This window comes from Euwallacea fornicatus, chromosome 13 (genome assembly GCF_040115645.1).
Source record: "Euwallacea fornicatus isolate EFF26 chromosome 13, ASM4011564v1, whole genome shotgun sequence".
In the NCBI taxonomy this organism is placed as follows: domain Eukaryota; kingdom Metazoa; phylum Arthropoda; class Insecta; order Coleoptera; family Curculionidae; genus Euwallacea; species Euwallacea fornicatus.
This window is the reverse complement of record NC_089553.1, coordinates 3,198,885-3,217,424: the sequence shown is the minus strand read 5'-3', so window position 1 is coordinate 3,217,424 and position 18,540 is coordinate 3,198,885. Positions and strand designations below refer to the sequence as shown.

Genomic DNA, 18,540 nt, shown 5'->3' with positions numbered 1-18,540 from the left:
CTTTTATTTAAGATTAGCACACTGACGCTTACCAATTGAAAGCTGCGCCATTTTGAAAATAACTTTGGTAAACTGTTATTCCTATCGACTTTGATATACAGAAAATTTTTTGTAATTTTCTTAGCTATACTTTTTCATTACCAAATTATGAAATTCTTAGACAACCACGCTGTACACGAATAAGAGACGTTTACCAATTATTGAGTTAGTCTTCAAAAAAACCCTTTGCAATCTCTTCCTACCTGCGCAACATAAGATATATGTGCATACTGCATGACGTCAGGTTATAAATTACATTTGTTCAACTGAGACTTCTTTAGGTTAAATTATTATTAAAAAATAAATAAATAAAAGTTTTGTCATTAATTTTTATTTACTTTTTGTCAATTTTTTTAGTTTTGTATTATATTAACAACGATCTTTAATTTGAGAAAAAAAAAACTAAAAGTGCCACTAAAGTGCTATAGGTTAAAAATTGCTTTTAAGTTCTCTCCTCTCCACTTTTCTGTGTTATGGAGGAATATGTATATATATGGGGTCCATAGTCCATGGTGCAGTGGAAAATCCTGGAACATCTTTCGTTGAGTAGATGAATTGGAAATGTCAGTGAAGTGTTAGGCAATCAAAAAATATACCAATAGTATCACACTGCTTTTTGGTATTGGTAATTCACATTTAACACTTGAAATGGCTAGTTGCAGTCCAGATTTGGATTTATCCCCAGACTTACTCATAACAGATGCTTCTCAGTCTGTAGATGAGGATATTAACAGTTCTGACAATGTCCCTGAACATGTAGACTCACATATAGAACATTGCAGCAATATAAAAGATAAAAATGATAATGTAAAGCTACCAAATATCCAACATGAAAAAGTGTGCAGGATATGTCTCTATGTTATTATTGATGATTCCTATTTCCAATTTAATTCTCGAGAGAACACTGATCATCTAGAGAATTTAATCCAAGTTTGCTTACCAAATGTTAATCTTAATTTAGTCACAGATCCATTAATCTGCAAAAAGTGTTTTGAATGCTTAGAGGAATTTTACAATTTATCTCAAGCTTGTATAAAAATTGAAAGAGAACTCCAGGATTACTGCAATATATCTCAAGGTCTAGTGACAATAGATATACAAGATTTCCTGAAGTATTCTCTCAAAAATAAGATAAGTGTTTTTGCTATCAAAGAAGAGCAGCAAAGCTCTGATAAACAACTAGACCCCAACGAAATCAACCCTGATTATAATACATTAGGACCTGATGATGTGGATGTAAAAAGCGAAAGGGATGAAATGGACTGGCAACCAAAAAGAATCAGAAGAAAAAGAAGTCAGATGTTACACAGAGCTCGAACAACAGGGTTGCCAAAAGTTAAAAAGAAAAAGAAAACTCATAAAAGTGAGATTTCTCCAGATTTATTGAGTGTTGAGATTAAATGTGAGATTTGTGAGAGAAAGTTTGCAACAAAATGGGCACTTGATAGGCACTTGCCAGTCCATTGCACCAACAGTTCTAGTACAAATTACTATTGTGAATCCTGCAATGTAAAATTCAAATACAAGCATAGTTATTATAAACATTTAGATACCCATTTCACAGGAGAAACAAAAGAGAAACCTTTTGCATGTGAGTGTGGTAAAAGCTTTAATCGAAATGCGAAGCTAAAAAGACATCAACTAATACATGTTAAAAAGGAAAGGCCTTTTGCATGCAAAGACTGCGGGAAAAGATTCATTGAGCAAGGTGTAAGTTTTAAATTCTTTTGATTAATATGACCTTTTTCTTTACATAAAATCTAAAATAATTTGATTTCATTTCATACTATTGGCTAATTTATCAAAGATTTGTGTTATAGGTTAAGACAAATTATTTCTTGAAAATATGGTGACCACAAGAGTTTCCTTCATTTCCTTTTTCTAATTAATCAGCCACAATTCGTGATATCTATCGAAATCTGTTAGTATCAAGTGAATTTGCTCTTAATTTAATTATTTCTATGCAAAAAAGTGAATATTGCAATGTTTGATATTACCTTAAGACAAAAATTAGTACCTACCATGGTAACAATAACAGAAAAATGTTTCAAATGATAGATCCCTCATTACAGTATCACACACACTGTAATGTGTTATATTCCTGCCGCAAATAATCATAGTGTAGTACTGGGTGGCAAAAAAGTTATGCTCTAATTTTTATTTCTAGATGCTTGATGGACATGTTGAAAGAGTACATGTAAATGAAAAACCCTATGGCTGTCCTGAGTGTGGAAATAGATATACAAGTAAAGCCGGTTTAGACGTCCATTCTAAATCACATCAACCCGAAGGGCGGCCGAAACCTGAACCAGATCTTATGTGCGATATCTGCGGAAAACTTTTCTATAGGAAATACGGATTAGAGAAGCATCGCATGAGTCACACTGGAGACAAACCTCATGAGTGTGACCAATGTGAAATGAAATTCAAAGAGAGGTTAGTGTTTCATACTCTTTATTCGACCAAAAACATTCATGGGAAAATTTGTAGGTACCAATTAACAATTCACATGCGTCGTCATACTGGAGAAAAACCCTTTGAATGTGAAATATGTGGATTTCGGTTTTCATGCAGGAATCGATTAAATGTCCATATGAGAAGGCACACTGGAGTGAGACCATTTCCATGTCATTTGTGCGAGATGGCCTTTACAAGGAACGACCATTTGATCAAACATATTCGAGCAATTCATACTGGGGAACGTCCGTTTGAATGTGATATTTGTCATAAAACTTTCAACAGGAAAGACTATCTTTTGAAACACCATAAAGTACATTTAAAGAATTCTTTATAGAACTTGTTCGGAGGAGATTTGTCTGAAATTTTACGAAATGAAAGCTGCAAAATTTCGAGATTTTGATTATTTTTGTAACTATTATTACTTTATTGTAGGTATATCATGTATCTAGTTCGTAGTATTTCATGCTTCGCAATTACATCGGTTAAATATAAGTTTGTTATGTTGATTAGAAAATAGTTTAAGTAGGAAAGATTCCGTTATAGCGGATCACCTTATGTCTTATACATTTTGGATAATAGTTATTTTAATATTATATTTTTTTGGCGGTATTCTGCAGTTATAAATGTTAAAGTTAATTGCAAATGTATAGATTTTTCTTTTATATTGTTTAGTAGGTATATGTTGGTGATAGGGGTTGTTAGCAGGATCGAATTGAACACTACTTTTAGTTAAAATTTACTGAAAATAATATGGCCCCTTACAAAAGGTTCAGATGAATACCCCGGTTGACGTTTCCGTGGCAAACCTGACTGTATGTTAATTTTTTGTGGTTCAGCCGTACTTGTAGTCGTTAATTTCCATAAAACGTACTTTTCCACAAAGTGCCTTTTCTGTGGTAAACATGATACCCAATTATTAAAAAAATATATATAAATCAACATTTAGGCTTTTGCACTAATTTCAAAATACTGAGAAAAGTTCAAATGAATGCTTTTAAAAAAGTTTCATTTGCTTAGCTATGTCAATATAAAATAATACTTTTTTGTACAGATTAAATATATGAAACTATTTTTAAAAAAAATTTTACAGAAGAAAACCTTTCTAGGTACCTGGTCTGGAGCTGTTAACCATTACCTCAAAAGCAATAACAGATGTTTCTACTGTTTTTAGTTTCTAGCTTTTCTGATTCTTTCACTATTTTCTTTTTTATTTGTAGCTTTTCTTACATAATTGCTGGCCTTCCCCCATGTACCTTTATTCATTATGCAACATTTTATTCTCCAGTTTGTTTCTATGTATTTGCCTTCTTTGGCATTGAAGCATAATATATTTAACAGTACCAGAATTCTGACAACTTGTTTTGACGCCTTCTGCAGACATACTATCAATAATATCCATATTTATATCTAATCCATAACTGCGTCCAGAATTAATCTCACAGTGTTTCTTGCTGGACTACCTGTGGCATTAGCAGTTTCATCCTTGCTGTCACACTCGCCTTTATCATCCGTGCTCGCTGCCCTTTATCTATAATTTCCCTTCCCGTTTTATGAATTTCGGCGCCCTTTTCTATTAAAATGTCGATCAGCATAATCATCACAACGTGCACGGTTCGATAAGCCGAAACATTCTTGATGCTACCTAATTCGCTAAGCCTCCATTTATTTTCAACTAGTTTTAATATTCTGGGCTGAAAGGTCGCTCGTCACAATATAGATTTTTATTATCACATTCTCGTCTCTCCACGTTAACGAAGGTCAGGCCGTTTCGGCTCCTAATGAAACATCCTATCCTCTCTCGGCCAAGAAAGCTCACATCAGCCTCGGGGATTCCCAGGATAAATCGCATATTCACCCATCTTGTTCTCCACGTTAGTTATCCTTGATCAGTTCTTCTGGGCCAATTGACTAATGCCCTCGTTCAGAGGCATCCAGGAGGCACTACCATTTGAAGCAGGGGATAGGAATTTGTACACCTTGTAACACCTATCTGACTTTCCTTTAACCATTACCGCTTGTTCAGCATCTCGTAAAAGCAAAGAAAAATGGCCATATTACAAAACTTGTAATTTTTTTTAATATATTAAATTAACTCCTAAAAAACCATTTTGCTTTGAATTCCTCCCAAGGTATACAGGGTAACAAACCTAAACAATTTTGTAGCGTATGTTAAATCATTAAACGTCAACAACGTCATTTGACATCTCAAAGTCAAAGTCAAAAAAAAAACAAGAAGATCAGGAGATAATCTTGTTGCCGCTTTAACTTGGCTTCCTTAAATATTATTAATTATAATGGCATCTAGTGAAAATAGTGGAGTAACTACGGGGCAGCCCAATTTACATAAGCAGGATTTATCGAAATTGGTAATTTTACATGTTTTTAATACATATTTACTGTAATCTCGGAAACGTGCATATCTAACCTTAAAACTGACCAAGAGGCTTGGTTTGGCATCTGGGAAATTGATCATTTTCCTATTCCGTACACAAAAAGGGCCTTGTGGAATTAACAAGTTGGGTTCTTAGTCGCAAACTGTATAGTTCTGCTGTGCCTATATGACTCTCCTCCTAAATAGAAGCCATTATGTTAGTCCCCATTATTATTGCAGCAATATCGAAACAAAAGCATCTTTGCATTGTGCACAAGATACATATTGCAAAATTGCATCCCCTTTATTTATAGAGTGTTGGCAACATTAGTTAAAATGGGAGCAGAGAGATGAAATTTTATTGTATATTTTCTGGTCTGATTTCTAAACAAAAGCTTATGACGTTGCATCATAGCTAACTTTTTCTATCTTATATATAAAATAAAAATATTATTTATAAATAAATATTATCTGATCAGCAACAAACAATTGAATTTTCAGTAGAAAAAAGTATAAAATACTGGTTTAAAAACAACCTCTGTATCAGTAAGATGGCACATCACCAATGTTTCATTAGGTATAATTCGTTTTTTTTTAAATAAAAATCCTATTACCAGTGAGCATGATCCCATTTTATCTTAAAAAGATTTTTGAGAAGACTTAGAAAATCTCCTCTTTGCTTTAGAGCGTAATTATCGGTTTCAACAGCTTAGTATACCAGCATATAATGCAAGAGGCCTGCAGGAATATCTATCACTTAGATTTTCTAAGATGCATATAGGCACCCACTCAAAACATCCTTGACCAATCTTTAATAAGCCTCTCCATTAACTAAGTCTATCTATTACCTTTTAGGAGATCCCCATGACATTACTTAACAGAGACACTAAATCAATATGGGATCAAGTTAGCTGCCAAAAAATGTAAATACCATAAAATTTCACAGAAAATTACTAAAATCCAATATAAAGTACAAAGCCCAATCTAAAATTGCCTTTTTGCCCATATGAATACATTGATGGGTACCCCCTTGGTTTATTGGATTTCTTCAACAATTCATCAATTCAATTAGTCAGCATGCAGCTCAAACTAATATGATTTTCAGGATGTAACCAAGTTAACTGCCCTATCTCCTGAGGTTATTAGTAGGCAAGCTACTATTAATATTGGAACCATTGGGCATGTAGCTCATGGAAAATCAACTGTAGTTAAAGCTATATCAGGTGTTCAAACTGTACGCTTCAAAAATGAATTGGAGAGAAATATTACAATTAAACTGGGTAAGTGGCCATAGAGTTGTAAATTATCCTAAGAGTATAAGTGTAAGTTACATAAACTATAAGTCACTAAGCACCAATCTTTAACAATATGCTAAACTGCATATGAAGTAACTTAGAGGCAAGGCTAAGCATTAGTGGCTGTCAATTGCAAAGGGTCTTGGACAACTGTCCCTACTTTGTTAGTTACATGTTAACTTCAGTTAAGAAAAAGAATTAGTCTGGGATTAGTTATTAACTTACAGTTGTAGTTCCCAAGCCAAACATTGAAAAATCGCTCCTAAAACATTGTGATTTAAGAAAACCTGTAAATGAGAATGGTAAAAGGAACATACTATATGCTTATAGGAAAAATAGTTAAAGTGTCACTATAGTATTTTTAAATACAGTTTACAAACAAGAAAAGTAAACATTCTAATGATTTCTCGTTGCATCCTGCCGTTTTTTTAAATTTTCTGTACTATTCTCATAACCATCATATACTATAACCATGAAATCCATAAATCTAGATAGTTAAATTGAAATGTTGGATGTTGAAATTGATGAACCTACTACTAACCAACAAGTATTTTAAGATACTTTTAAGTTTTTGTTAAAGTTCAGTCTAATTTAGGTTGTGGCAACAACTTGACTTCTATCATTCGTTTAATAAATTTCAGACAAAACATTTTTCTCTTTTTTGACAATATACCCTGTGTTTCTGCAAGTATCACAAAATAATACAGTACCTTTTTTGCTGTTATGCACTTGGAGTGTTAGTGAGTGTAAGCAAAAGGCAATTAGGTGATTGATAGGTCTGAGGCAGACAGGCTACCGTTGCTGAGTAGCAAGTAGTATGTCTTAACGTGAGAACGGATCATGTCACAAAAACGGCTTGTTTTCCAATTAATGCGTTCTAAAAATACCATTTCTACAGTGGGGTTTTTAGAAGTAACACTACATTAAAACTTATTATGGAATTTATTCTTGAAGAACGCATTCGAATGCATGTATGCGCGTCATTTGCGTCCTCCAAAATTACATAGAACCGCATCCATCCTTGGATTAAGGTGTCGTGGTTGCAAGTCAATGACTTTACCCGGTCGTTGATAATGGATAGGAAAACGGTAGCCTGTCTCCCTTGCACTTATCAATCGCCTAATTGCCTTTTGCTTGCATTCATTAAAACTCCATGTGCATAACAGCGAAAAAGGTACTGTATCTATATACGAAATGGCGGCAAAAATCGTTTTTTGAAGTTGTGGAAATGGTGTCGTAACATCTGGAAATCACATTTAAAATAGTGGGGTTGAGATCACTGTCCGTTAAACCGGAACTTGTAAATCACAAGTATAACGTAATGGCACGTATGTATAACAAAAACTTGTAAAGTACGAATGAAAAATATTCAAATATCTACGTCAAAATCTTTGAAAAAATGTATGGAAAACTATTTTGCAGAAACACCCGGTATATGTATTCTCTGGGTCGCATTTTTAGTCAATTTCTTCCTCCGAATCTTCTACCACCAAATCCTGAATGAGGTCGAACTAAAAGGCCTTCAGGGGGCCTAGATCATTGTCTCGTAACTTGTCTATATTATAAATTTAAAAGTATCTTAAATTCGACAAATTATCGCTATCTGTTGATTGTTAGTAGTGATTTTTGTTTTTTTACATTGTAGACAAGCTACAGTACAATGGTAAAGGTCAGGTCACTTGGCCACCAGACATTGCAGGTCACCACATTAACATGGAAAATGCCCTACTGGACCTCAACTGCTGGAATCAGAGGGGTAAAAAACGGAAAAGACGAAAAATTTTGTCATCAACTTATAAGAACAAGTTTGTCGTTGAGGCTATAGAAAAAATGGAGTTTGATGATTACGAGAGAAAATATCTATTTTTTATTAAATGGAAGGATTATGATTTTGATTGTAACACTTGGGAGCCGATAGAGCATCTTGAGGGAGCAGATGACATTTTAGAGAAGTACCTCAGCGAGTATTTAACCGATGATGTTTTAAAGAAAGTAGGAGAAAAGTTTGACGTGAGCGATGATATTAGCGATGAGATGCTTATTAATACAGTACTTAAAGGAGACCTCACAAACATTCCTAAAAAACTTGTAATTCAGAAGGAACTCTTAAAGTTCATTAACGTATCTATTCACCCACATTTCGTTAAAAAGATTGAAAATGGTAGAAGGACTTTAATGACATATTTATTGGTGTTGAAACGGGAAGATCAATTGGCTAAAATTCGCCGGTGGGAGGAAGTCATAAACAGGATGGACAAGTCTGAAGCAGTTATCACGGTAGAAAATAATGCCGATTTAGATTTCCCTCCAGAAAACTTCTGTTACATAAATGAGTATATCGCTACTGGAGATATAGAAATTTCAGAAGACCTAGAGATTCATTGTGAGTGCAAAGAATGCGGCCCCAGCATGAAATCATGTTGCGGCAGACAGACCAATAGAGCTTTCACTTATACGACTAATGGAAGGGTTAATATAAATCCCGGCAATGCCATTATTGAATGCAACAAACTATGTAAGTGCGACTCTAGTTGTCGGAACCGGGTGATTCAACACGGAAGAAAAGTGCCCCTTTGCATTTTTCGCACCTTTAATGGCTGTGGCTGGGGAGTGAAGGTACTGAGAAAAGTCCCGTGTGGGGAATTTATTTGCGAGTATGTGGGCGAAATCATCAACCACGATGAAGCAGAGAGACGAGGGAAATCGTATAATGCCGAAGGCAGAACCTATTTGTTCGACTTAGACTATAATTCGCGTGACAACTTATATACTGTGGACGCAGCTAGTCACGGCAACGTTTCCCATTTCATAAACCACTCCTGTGATCCAAATTTAGGCGTGTACGCCACGTGGATTGATTCTCTCAATCCCCATTTACCCAGACTAGCGCTGTTTGCGTTACGAGAAATCAAAAAGGGGGAGGAACTAAATTTTGACTACATGTTAAACATTGACCGTCCTGCGGTGAAGACGCCGGAAAAGGGACGTCCAAAGTTAGATACTCCGGAAAAAGACACTTTCATTTCTAATCGGCCGTCCTGCAAGTGTTCCGCGGTTAATTGTCGGCGTTATCTGTTTTAAATGCACATTAATAGCAACTTTAAAACCTGAAAGGAAATGGTAGATCGTATAGATTATTGTTTTAGTCATAACTACTGTTTTAGAATTTATTTTGAATTAGTTGGATAAGTAGACCAGTTGGAAGATCTGTTTTCTTGACAACAGACTGACCGTAAACATTAATTCCCTGCAATCAACATCTGGCTGATTGAATTAATTGTTGTGAAATAACATCTTAAATTCTTATGTTGGTGTTCAGGTTGCGGAATTATTGAGAAACTGAATACCTTTTAAAGAACTTTATATGAAAGTTACAAAAGTACATGCTAGTGTTGTTTTCCATGCAATTTTGCTATTCAATTAAGGTTACAGGCATGTGATTTTTCACGCCTCCAAAACATTTCGAGATCTAAGAGTTCCATTATAATCTGTTCCGGTTCGGAATTAGAGGAGATTGTTATAGAGGGTGTCTCAGAAATAAATGCCATAATTTGAATCAATAAAACTTGTAACAAGTAACCTCTTTTTCAAGTACATTTTTCATGTAAAAGGTATAGGTTTTCCGGTTCAGTTTATTAAAAGGTTAATTAAAATTTCGTTATTCAACTATGATATTCAACATTGTTTATACTATTTGGGATCTTTTGCATAGGTATCTACCAATTTTTTTTGCCTGCTTCCTGACGTTTATACCTTTTTTCTAACAATTTATTAACGCGTACAGGTAAGTAAGAGGAGTGTACTTGTTATTGGGGTGTTGCGTTAATTATTATTAAAATGAACAACATTTTTGACTTACCTACAAATACGCTATTGGCGGTAGGGCCGCCCGGGAAATGATGTGTATAAATCTTTGAAACCCGATTAAAGTTTCCACGGGCTTTCCCATGAACCAACACCACATGAGTGCACTGATCATTTGTAAAACGCGGCGTTTTACATCAAAATTACTCAGAAGTTTTAAACGCTATCACAATAACAGAAACTTCTCATATCAATCGCAAACAGTACAAGCCTCGTGCATCAAACTTGAATCACGGTTAGCAAAAAACTTCACGATAATAAAACATCTACAAAATAGTGTTTACTTCGATTTCTATAAATCCACAGAGTGGAATTAATACGTAAAAATACCGGAAATAAATGTGAGTAAAAAATATATTTGTTGCTTTTGATGAATTCTGTTACTTTTTCCGATTATTGCACTTACTTCTGGAACACCCTGTGTAGTGGTATATATGTATAAGTAGACGTCATTTTTGTCGCTTCTCTGAATACACCTGGTATAATTAATTTTTACAATTCGTTTTTGTTAGATAATCTGTTTACAAAGTGGTTTATACGTCCTCTATGGTAACGTGTATATGTGTGTAGACTTTGGTAGAGCTCCGCCCAGTGGCTCGTACCATAAATAAGTTTTTTAGAGTATTGTTAGGTTTATTTTAATTTGGAGAATGTTGAAGCACATACATACATATGTACGATGGCTTTGACAAGTTCATAACACGTTTAGCATCGAAATAATTACACTTTATCGCACTAGGACCATAATGGATCAATTCAAATCTATGAATCAAACTTCATAACAGTTCTACATATAGTTCAAAAGTTAGAATGTATAATTATTATTACTGTGTTAACGTGTTTATGATAATTAATTTGTTGATAGGCATTGTGTTCACTGTGAATATTATGTAACTTTAAGTTACGAACTAAAAACGAATTTTTGACGATTATTATGTTAGATTTATTGATGTATCCGTAAGTAGTTTGTTGATCGGTAGACACTGTGTTGGATAGGCTTTTTTAAAAAATAGAAATATGGATGATTATTATAAATATTAAACATTATCGTTGTTTTGCTGACCTAACAAAAAAATTGCAACAATAGTATGATGTAAGCAGCAGCTGTCCTCTTGAAAGTGTCGCTTTATGTGGGATATTTTTTAAATGACTAATCTCTACTTGACTGCAGTACAAATACCAGGGAACTCTCGAGGAATTTGACGCCGTTGCCAAAGAAGCCTTATTTAAAAAATTGAGTACAACTCACAATATTTTATATCTCGAGGCCTGTGCTCGTTTACGTAGTTCGTTAAACACTTTAAATGATCCGTTTCTTTGACATGAAACCATACGAGAATTGCAATACAATTGATGTAATCCATTTTAAGGGTACGCCAATGCTAAAATCTATAAGTGTGATAACCAAAAATGCCCCCGTCCAGCTTCGTACATTTCGGGGTCATCTTCGAAAGACGACAGTTTTCCCTGTCTGCGCCCCGCTTGCACAGGCCGATTCCAGTTGGTGCGCCACGTTAGTTTCGTGGATTGCCCTGGTCACGACATTCTTATGGCCACCATGTTGAACGGAGCTGCCGTGATGGACGCAGCGTTGCTGCTGATCGCAGGTGAGGTCTTTGCTCGTATCTTGCGAATATGATTAGGTGACAGTTTCTTGTAGGCAACGAATCCTGCCCACAACCGCAAACCAGCGAGCATCTGGCCGCTATAGAAATCATGAAGTTAAAGCACATAATAATTTTGCAAAATAAAATTGACTTAGTCAAAGAAGGACAAGCCAAGGAACAGCACGAGCAAATCGTGAAGTTCGTCCAAGGAACCGTAGCTGAGGGCGCTCCCATCATTCCAATTTCCGCTCAGTTGAAATACAACATTGAAGTATTAACTGTAGCTTTACGCATTTCACGAGTCCACGTCATAATGTCATTTTTAGGTTTTATGCGAATATATTACCAAGAAAATTCCAATTCCGCAACGCGATTTCACCTCACTGCCTCGTTTGATCGTCATCAGATCTTTCGATGTCAATAAGCCTGGATGTGAAGTAAATGACCTTAAAGGCGGAGTTGCTGGAGGAAGTATATTGAGAGGCGTGTTGAAGGTCGGCCAAGAGATTGAAGTGAGGCCTGGCCTTGTCAGCAAAGATTCGGAAGGAAAATTGACCTGCAGACCTATATTTTCAAGGTGGGACTTTCAGGGTGTTAAAATTTTATACTGATAAGTGTTTCAAGGATTGTTTCATTGTACACTGAACAAAATGAGCTGCAATTTGCGGTCCCTGGGGGGCTCATTGGAGTTGGTACTAAAATAGAACCGACACTTTGCAGAGCTGATCGCTTGGTGGGTCAGGTTTTAGGTGCCATTGGAGCTCTGCCTAATATATTTATTGAGCTAGAGGTAAATATTTCATCTATTGTTTCTCTATCTAAAAACTACCTGGTACAACCCACAATGAGGGTTTTATATTGTAACTATAGCTATTTAAATTTGGTACAAAAATTAGTATCCATGCAATTGATTTACCAACATTTATGTTTAATAGATATAAATGTGTCATTTTAGGTGAGTTATTACCTGCTAAAAAGGCTCTTGGGCGTACGCACGGAAGGCGATAAAAAAGGTGCCAAAGTACAACGTTTGACAAAATCCGAGGTGCTATTGGTCAACATCGGTTCACTTAGCACCGGAGGACGCGTTGTGGCTACAAAGGCCGATTTGTGTAAAATCGCTTTGACTAATCCAGTTTGTACTGAAGTAGGAGAGAAAATCGCCCTTAGCAGAAGAGTAGAAAAACATTGGCGTCTCATCGGATGGGGACAAATTAGGGGAGGGGAAACGATTGAACCTACTACTAATTAAACCTACATATTTCATAGAAGCTCTTTGAACTAACGTTATTGTCATTTGGAGGTTTTATACACTAAATTGTTTCCAGGTTTCATACAGTGTATCTCTGGATAGGTGAAACGATTCTTGTTAAGGCGAAAAAAGCAAAGATTTAAATTTCATTTTTTTTTAGATTTGGCTCAATCTAGTTAAAGACCACTTTGTGTCATAATTTTAGCAGAATTTTTTCACCTTTTGCAAGAATCGTTTTATCTATCCGGGGACACACTATAATTATTATTCCTTTGCCTGTATTTAATCTTCTCATTTGGTATATTACAATATAATCACCTTATTTACTGACAAAATTGAATGTTTTGTTTTATTTAATTCCATTTAGAATTTATGTGAATAATAGTATATTGACTAACTCAACTACCGCGTCTTATTCGATAAACTTCCCTCATCATTTTCGCTTGCCCTAGGAGAATTCTGGATTTTTTTTGGGAAAAAATACTGGGATAACAAAACTACAGACAATAATTAAATTTTGAAATATTTATCTTGACCCGTGCAAAGCGATATGAAATTAAAGGAAATTAGGAACAATTTATAAGAATAGCGTAACGTGAATATCCTAGAATTAATAACACATTGCGGATCGTAATTCACAAAACTGAAACTATTTCGCAGCCCATGATCCGATACCTACATTGACCGAAATATTTATTGAATAATGTCATCTAAAATTCTCTGAACCTCAATAAAACACAATTATTTTTAAATATACCTAATCTATTCTATACAGTTGCCAGAAAGATGCAATACCTGAACTATCATATAAATAACCCAACAAAAAATATAAATGATAATATGATGGTCTAATGCAAGCCGGATTGAATTGGCGAGGTCTTGTGTGTCGTAAAGAGATGAGCGCCTTTCATAAATATATTAAAATAATCATACCACTGGATTAGATGAGTAGACACAATTCAATTAAGGTATCCCTATTTATACATGCATATGCACTTATCATTCTCCCCACTTTAACAAACATTTGCCGTGTAAATCTTAACAAAAATAGGAGCAAACTCGAAAATCTACGAAATTTGTAATACAGATTTACAGTGTAAAAATGCAAGATGGTACTTTGAAAGGTCCATGGAACAAAAAGCCAGGTGTAATAAAATTATGAAGTGAGCCAGTAAGCTGCTCTCTTTGTGTGGGTATGTACATTCATATAGTAAGTGGATGTCAACTTTCTTATTCTAAATAATTCAAAATCTGCATTAACGTCTGAACTACGAATTTTTTTGCACTATTAATATTTTTTCCATAACTGATTATGGCAATTCTCCAAAAACCACCGTATATGTATTGTTTCACAGTATAAATCATCTCGATTTTCCATCGAAAAAGAATATTGGAAAAATATACAGGGTCTCATTGCAGTGACCACCGAGTGCAAAACTGATTTAATAAAGACCTTGCTACAAATGATTTATATACGCCTTATTTCAACCTACTAGGAAACTGTTTCAGAACTGTTCAAGACTCCTTTTGTACACGTACCTTGCTTATTTTGAAATCGAAGTCTGGAGATGGTTTTCTAACTGGTTGGAACAAACCAACACTTTTTACCAAGGAGATCAAACCGAGACGTGCAACTTTTCACTTATGATATCTAGTATTTTTCTTTGATTTGTATCAACGTTTAGCAAATATATTTCTTAGCCTATTAAATTACCTGATAAGAAAGATTGACATCTTCCTAATAAATTAATTAACTGAGGAATTCAGAAGTAAATCTATGATGGAATGGATAACTAATTAGAAATGTGAACAAAAATATAAATTCTTGTAAAAACTCCATCAAAACTAACTTTTTTTTTGTTTAATTCTCGTTACGACAATGCGGGAATTATCAAAACTCTTAACGTTTACCGTTGTTCAAATTTAAAGTTCTCAGAGGGATTTTAAAAGTCGAAGCCGCTTGCTGCTGCAATTGATATGCTAGAGGATGAATTTTAAATCCGAACAGCCTAAAAAGAAACAAAAAACTTGCAATTGTTCAATGTACTTATTACTAGTCTTACCTAGGGACAAATTGATTAGTGGGACGCTTTGGTCGGTACTCTGGATGAACCATAAATAACATATGTGGGAATCCAGTACCAAAATAGGCACCATCCGTGTGATGATGCCTCGACGATTTTGGTGTGTACACATCCATGCATTTTGGACAATAGGTTTTCACCATGGCTTCACCTAATATTAAAAAGAAAAATAACCTATTCAACTTAATAATTCACTCCGAATTCTAACCTGGAACATCTGACAATCCAACGGGCAGAAGATGCTGAGATTCGCAGTACACCCTTGGGCAATATCCAAAATCGCCCACTTGATATTTCTCAATCATTTGAGCAATTCCACGATTTGTAAGAATGTATCTTGCATGAATTAACCCATACAACATTTCGGCTGCTTGCTCTATAAGATCTGATTGATTTGGATTATCATCCAATTCGTCATCTGCCATGAAAATATCAGAATACATGTGAAACTTGTTACACTATTTATTGTTAATTAAATCTGCTGCTACTTGAAATGTGTAATAGAAATTTGATGGTTTTATAATGATTGGTGGTACTCATTTATTTGCAGCGCATTAGTCACAGTGAGCAATGAGTGAAGCCTATTGCTTAAGCAGCGCTAATATACAAAAGGCTTAACTCTCAAACCTAAGACCATTCAGAGTTCTGTTAAATACGACACCATGGTGCTAATTTTTCACTTTGTTTTTATTTTCCATATTTTTGTTTTTAAAATTTGTATTAAACTTGTAAATTTGTGTTGTTTTCTAGTCAGTAGTTTGAATCATGACAACAATACATACAGCTGATTAGAATCTCATCAAAATATACATTCAACAGCACTCTATCTTCCCCAATCGAGTATGTCCAAGATAAGAAATGGAATAATAAATAAACAATTTTTTACTATTTTTCTGCAAAATTCTTAGTGAAAAACTATTAATGAAACTATTGAGGGTTATTGTAACTCCCCTACCATAATCAAAGTGAATCTCTGTCTTCATGTGATTACACTGGATGCTAACGATGTGTAGTTACAATTTTGATGTAAAACTAAATGAAAGTCACAGTAATACTCTGCTATAGAAATATGTGTGATATTATAAAATTACAATCCTAACATATATATGTAACCTCAAGAAAGCTTGCAAGAAAACCAAACAACTACATGACAAGATTGATAAACTCTAAATCAAATTTACAAATAGCAGGAACATTTTTCAAATGCTCCTGCTATACTTGAGTTATATTACTTTATGTCGGGTTAAAAATCAAGCTTTAAGTTGCACTTACCAGGTTCTAAATCTAAAATCATGTCCAAGGCTTGCCTATAATGTGGAACTTGTTCATTGAGTCCTGTTAAATTAAATTTGTCTTGTATATAGTCCTCGTCCACCTGAAATAAGATTCAAAGAGATACAGCTTGAAATATAAACTTGTAACAAGTGATCGCTTACCTCACAAAAGAATTCATTGCCCCTGAGTCCACAAAACCAGGATATCCAGGAAACTTCCTCGGAGCTACTCATTTTTCTACAAAAAGACACCAAAAAAAAGATAATTTTCCACAAGAAACGTTAACCTTCCCAAGCAAAAGTCAAACTTCCATGAAGAAAATCAAAACGGCAACAAAATGCTGTGAGTGCGAATGTGAATAAGCACGTTCGATTGTAAACGTCATTCATTTAGCAGTACCCCCCTAAGCAATGCAATGCCTAATGTATGACAGAGAAAAGAACATGAAATGGATATAGTCGAACTGCCCAAAATAATCCTTTTTAAAGACCCGACCCATTGTGATTTAGGGCATATTTGGATCCTTTTAGACTGGATTTGGGCGTCTCGGCTTAGTATACACAACAAACACGAATGAATAAATATTAAAAAACATATTTGAGACGTGAAATGTAAGAAATATTGAAAATAAATACCTTTTTATGCCTTGATTAGCCACGCTTACGGTAACTTCATCTATGCCGAAAAATAAGGGATTCCGAATATTCGTATCGCATCACGCGACATCTGCTGGCGTGCAACAAAAAAATCTACAGCTGCGTTCAAGACATCAAATAGTTTTTATATATTTTAAAACTTTATAGCTTTTTGGAATAAACATTTTATTTATTACGGTTTTAATAAGATATTATAGTCTACGGTTGTGAGGTTCCTCTGATCGTACAAACTACACGATATTACATATGAAAAATCACGTGACTGATTATTTCACAACTGGCAACGTAGCGCGTGATTATTCTAGCATGGGATTTTGGAACGCATAGACTACGTTTTGACAAAAGGGCGTTACCACTTAGGTGTGCAAAAATTAGTTAATGGTGGTTTAAGGGTGATTTTATTTTTTAGATTATAGATACATATCATAGATACACATTTTTATTCGTTTATTTATCCAGTTATGTAAAATTTTGTATTGGATACACAATCCTTGTGGTTCGCCACTGCAAAATATCAAATAAAAGTAATATTCGAGTCTTATTTGCATGAAATCGGCATGTAAGCCAAGATAAATTCAAATACTAAATAGTCAGGGTTTACGCCTTTTCATTTGGAAATTACTTTTGAGAGTAAGCACGTGAGTGCTTACTATTCAAAAATAATTAATGGCAAGAACGCACAACAATGAGGTTAATGGTTAAATTAACTTTAATGATTCGTGTAAAATTTAATTATTGTTTCCCATTTCTGAGGAGATACTTTCTAAAATTATCATTGAAAATTCAACACATATACCGTTCGTGCTCGATTTTTCATATGCTCCTAACAACAGAAATTTTAAACCTTATCAAAGATAGTAAGATAAACTTATAAGGAGTTGGGCCCAATGACAAATTCCGGTTTTCTGATGCACTTACTTCCATGTGAAAATACTTATTTGAATATTTTTGCTACCTGAATCAAGATGAAATCTGCTCCAATATTAAATAATATGGAAGAGGAGGCAATGCTAAAGATGCTGTTAAATTAGTAGCACTTAAATTGGAGACGTAGAGATAGTAAATACATTTAGACTTTAAGAAATTGCACGTCCTTGGTGCAAGGACAGTATGTGTTCTGAAAGCAGTCCTACTAAAAGAGATAACAAGCCTCTTTGACTTAAACTGAATGTATTAAAGTATATAGTGCTATCAAATTTATCAAGAATTTAAAGAAACTTGGAAATTGATACTACCTGGCATTACCTAGGTACTCAAACTGACCCTTTGCCAGGCAAGAGCCAGTAATTAATCTGATAATATTGTTTTTCCGCACGTAAAAGTGGTGTAAAACTTGACACAATCAATGTGATGTCCCTTTTCACTCTTATGGTTAAGATTGGGAAAGTCTTGGTGCTTCAAGAAAGATCTACATTGATGCAGGTTTAAGTGATCAGTTCTCCTATCCCGGTAGATTTCTTCTACCCTATGATTCACTATTTCATGTCCGTAGAAACTTTGTCTTTCAAAGATAACCTTTACTTGTTGAGGTACTCATGGGCTTGTGGTTTGAATTAAATGGAGAGGTTCAGATTGTTTATTGGGATTTAATTAAAATTTAATATTAAAATTCAAATATATATATTCACTGATTCACA

At 34.5% G+C, this 18,540-nt stretch overlaps 3 protein-coding genes across 5 annotated transcripts; 2 read left to right on the top strand and 1 right to left on the bottom strand.

The window, feature by feature from the left end:
• The first annotated feature begins 361 nt into the window (after nt 1-361).
• LOC136342999 (zinc finger protein OZF-like) lies at nt 362-3,845 on the top strand. The gene is made up of 3 exons (XM_066289345.1): nt 362-1,749; nt 2,207-2,475; nt 2,530-3,845. Exons 1-3 carry the CDS (start codon nt 688-690, stop codon nt 2,831-2,833), a joined length of 1,635 nt encoding a protein of 544 aa, XP_066145442.1. The 5' UTR covers nt 362-687; the 3' UTR covers nt 2,834-3,845.
• An 856-nt stretch (nt 3,846-4,701) lies between these two features.
• LOC136342998 (eukaryotic translation initiation factor 2 subunit 3-like) lies at nt 4,702-13,228 on the top strand. 2 transcript variants are annotated; one of them, XM_066289344.1, is made up of 7 exons: nt 4,706-4,865; nt 5,976-6,150; nt 11,400-11,636; nt 11,690-11,907; nt 11,963-12,213; nt 12,261-12,426; nt 12,592-13,228. In XM_066289344.1, exons 1-7 carry the CDS (start codon nt 4,794-4,796, stop codon nt 12,886-12,888), a joined length of 1,416 nt encoding a protein of 471 aa, XP_066145441.1. In that variant the 5' UTR covers nt 4,706-4,793; the 3' UTR covers nt 12,889-13,228. The 2 variants fall into 2 exon arrangements, with proteins under 2 accessions (XP_066145439.1, XP_066145441.1); XM_066289342.1 differs by lacking the exons at nt 11,400-11,636; nt 11,690-11,907; nt 11,963-12,213; nt 12,261-12,426; nt 12,592-13,228 and adding an exon at nt 7,811-11,076 and having other exon boundaries at nt 4,702-4,865.
• Nucleotides 13,229-13,398: 170 nt separating this feature from the next.
• On the bottom strand, nt 13,399-16,973 carry CkIIbeta (casein kinase II subunit beta). Of its 2 annotated transcripts, XM_066289393.1 has the most exons (6): nt 16,883-16,973; nt 16,409-16,484; nt 16,245-16,347; nt 15,181-15,390; nt 14,952-15,123; nt 13,399-14,897 (listed from the first exon to the last, which is right to left on the bottom strand). In XM_066289393.1, exons 2-6 carry the CDS (start codon nt 16,478-16,480, stop codon nt 14,789-14,791), a joined length of 666 nt encoding a protein of 221 aa, XP_066145490.1. In that variant the 5' UTR covers nt 16,481-16,484; nt 16,883-16,973; the 3' UTR covers nt 13,399-14,788. The 2 variants fall into 2 exon arrangements, with proteins under 2 accessions (XP_066145490.1, XP_066145491.1); XM_066289394.1 differs by lacking the exon at nt 16,883-16,973 and having other exon boundaries at nt 16,409-16,616.
• Between the last annotated feature and the right edge of the window lie 1,567 nt (nt 16,974-18,540).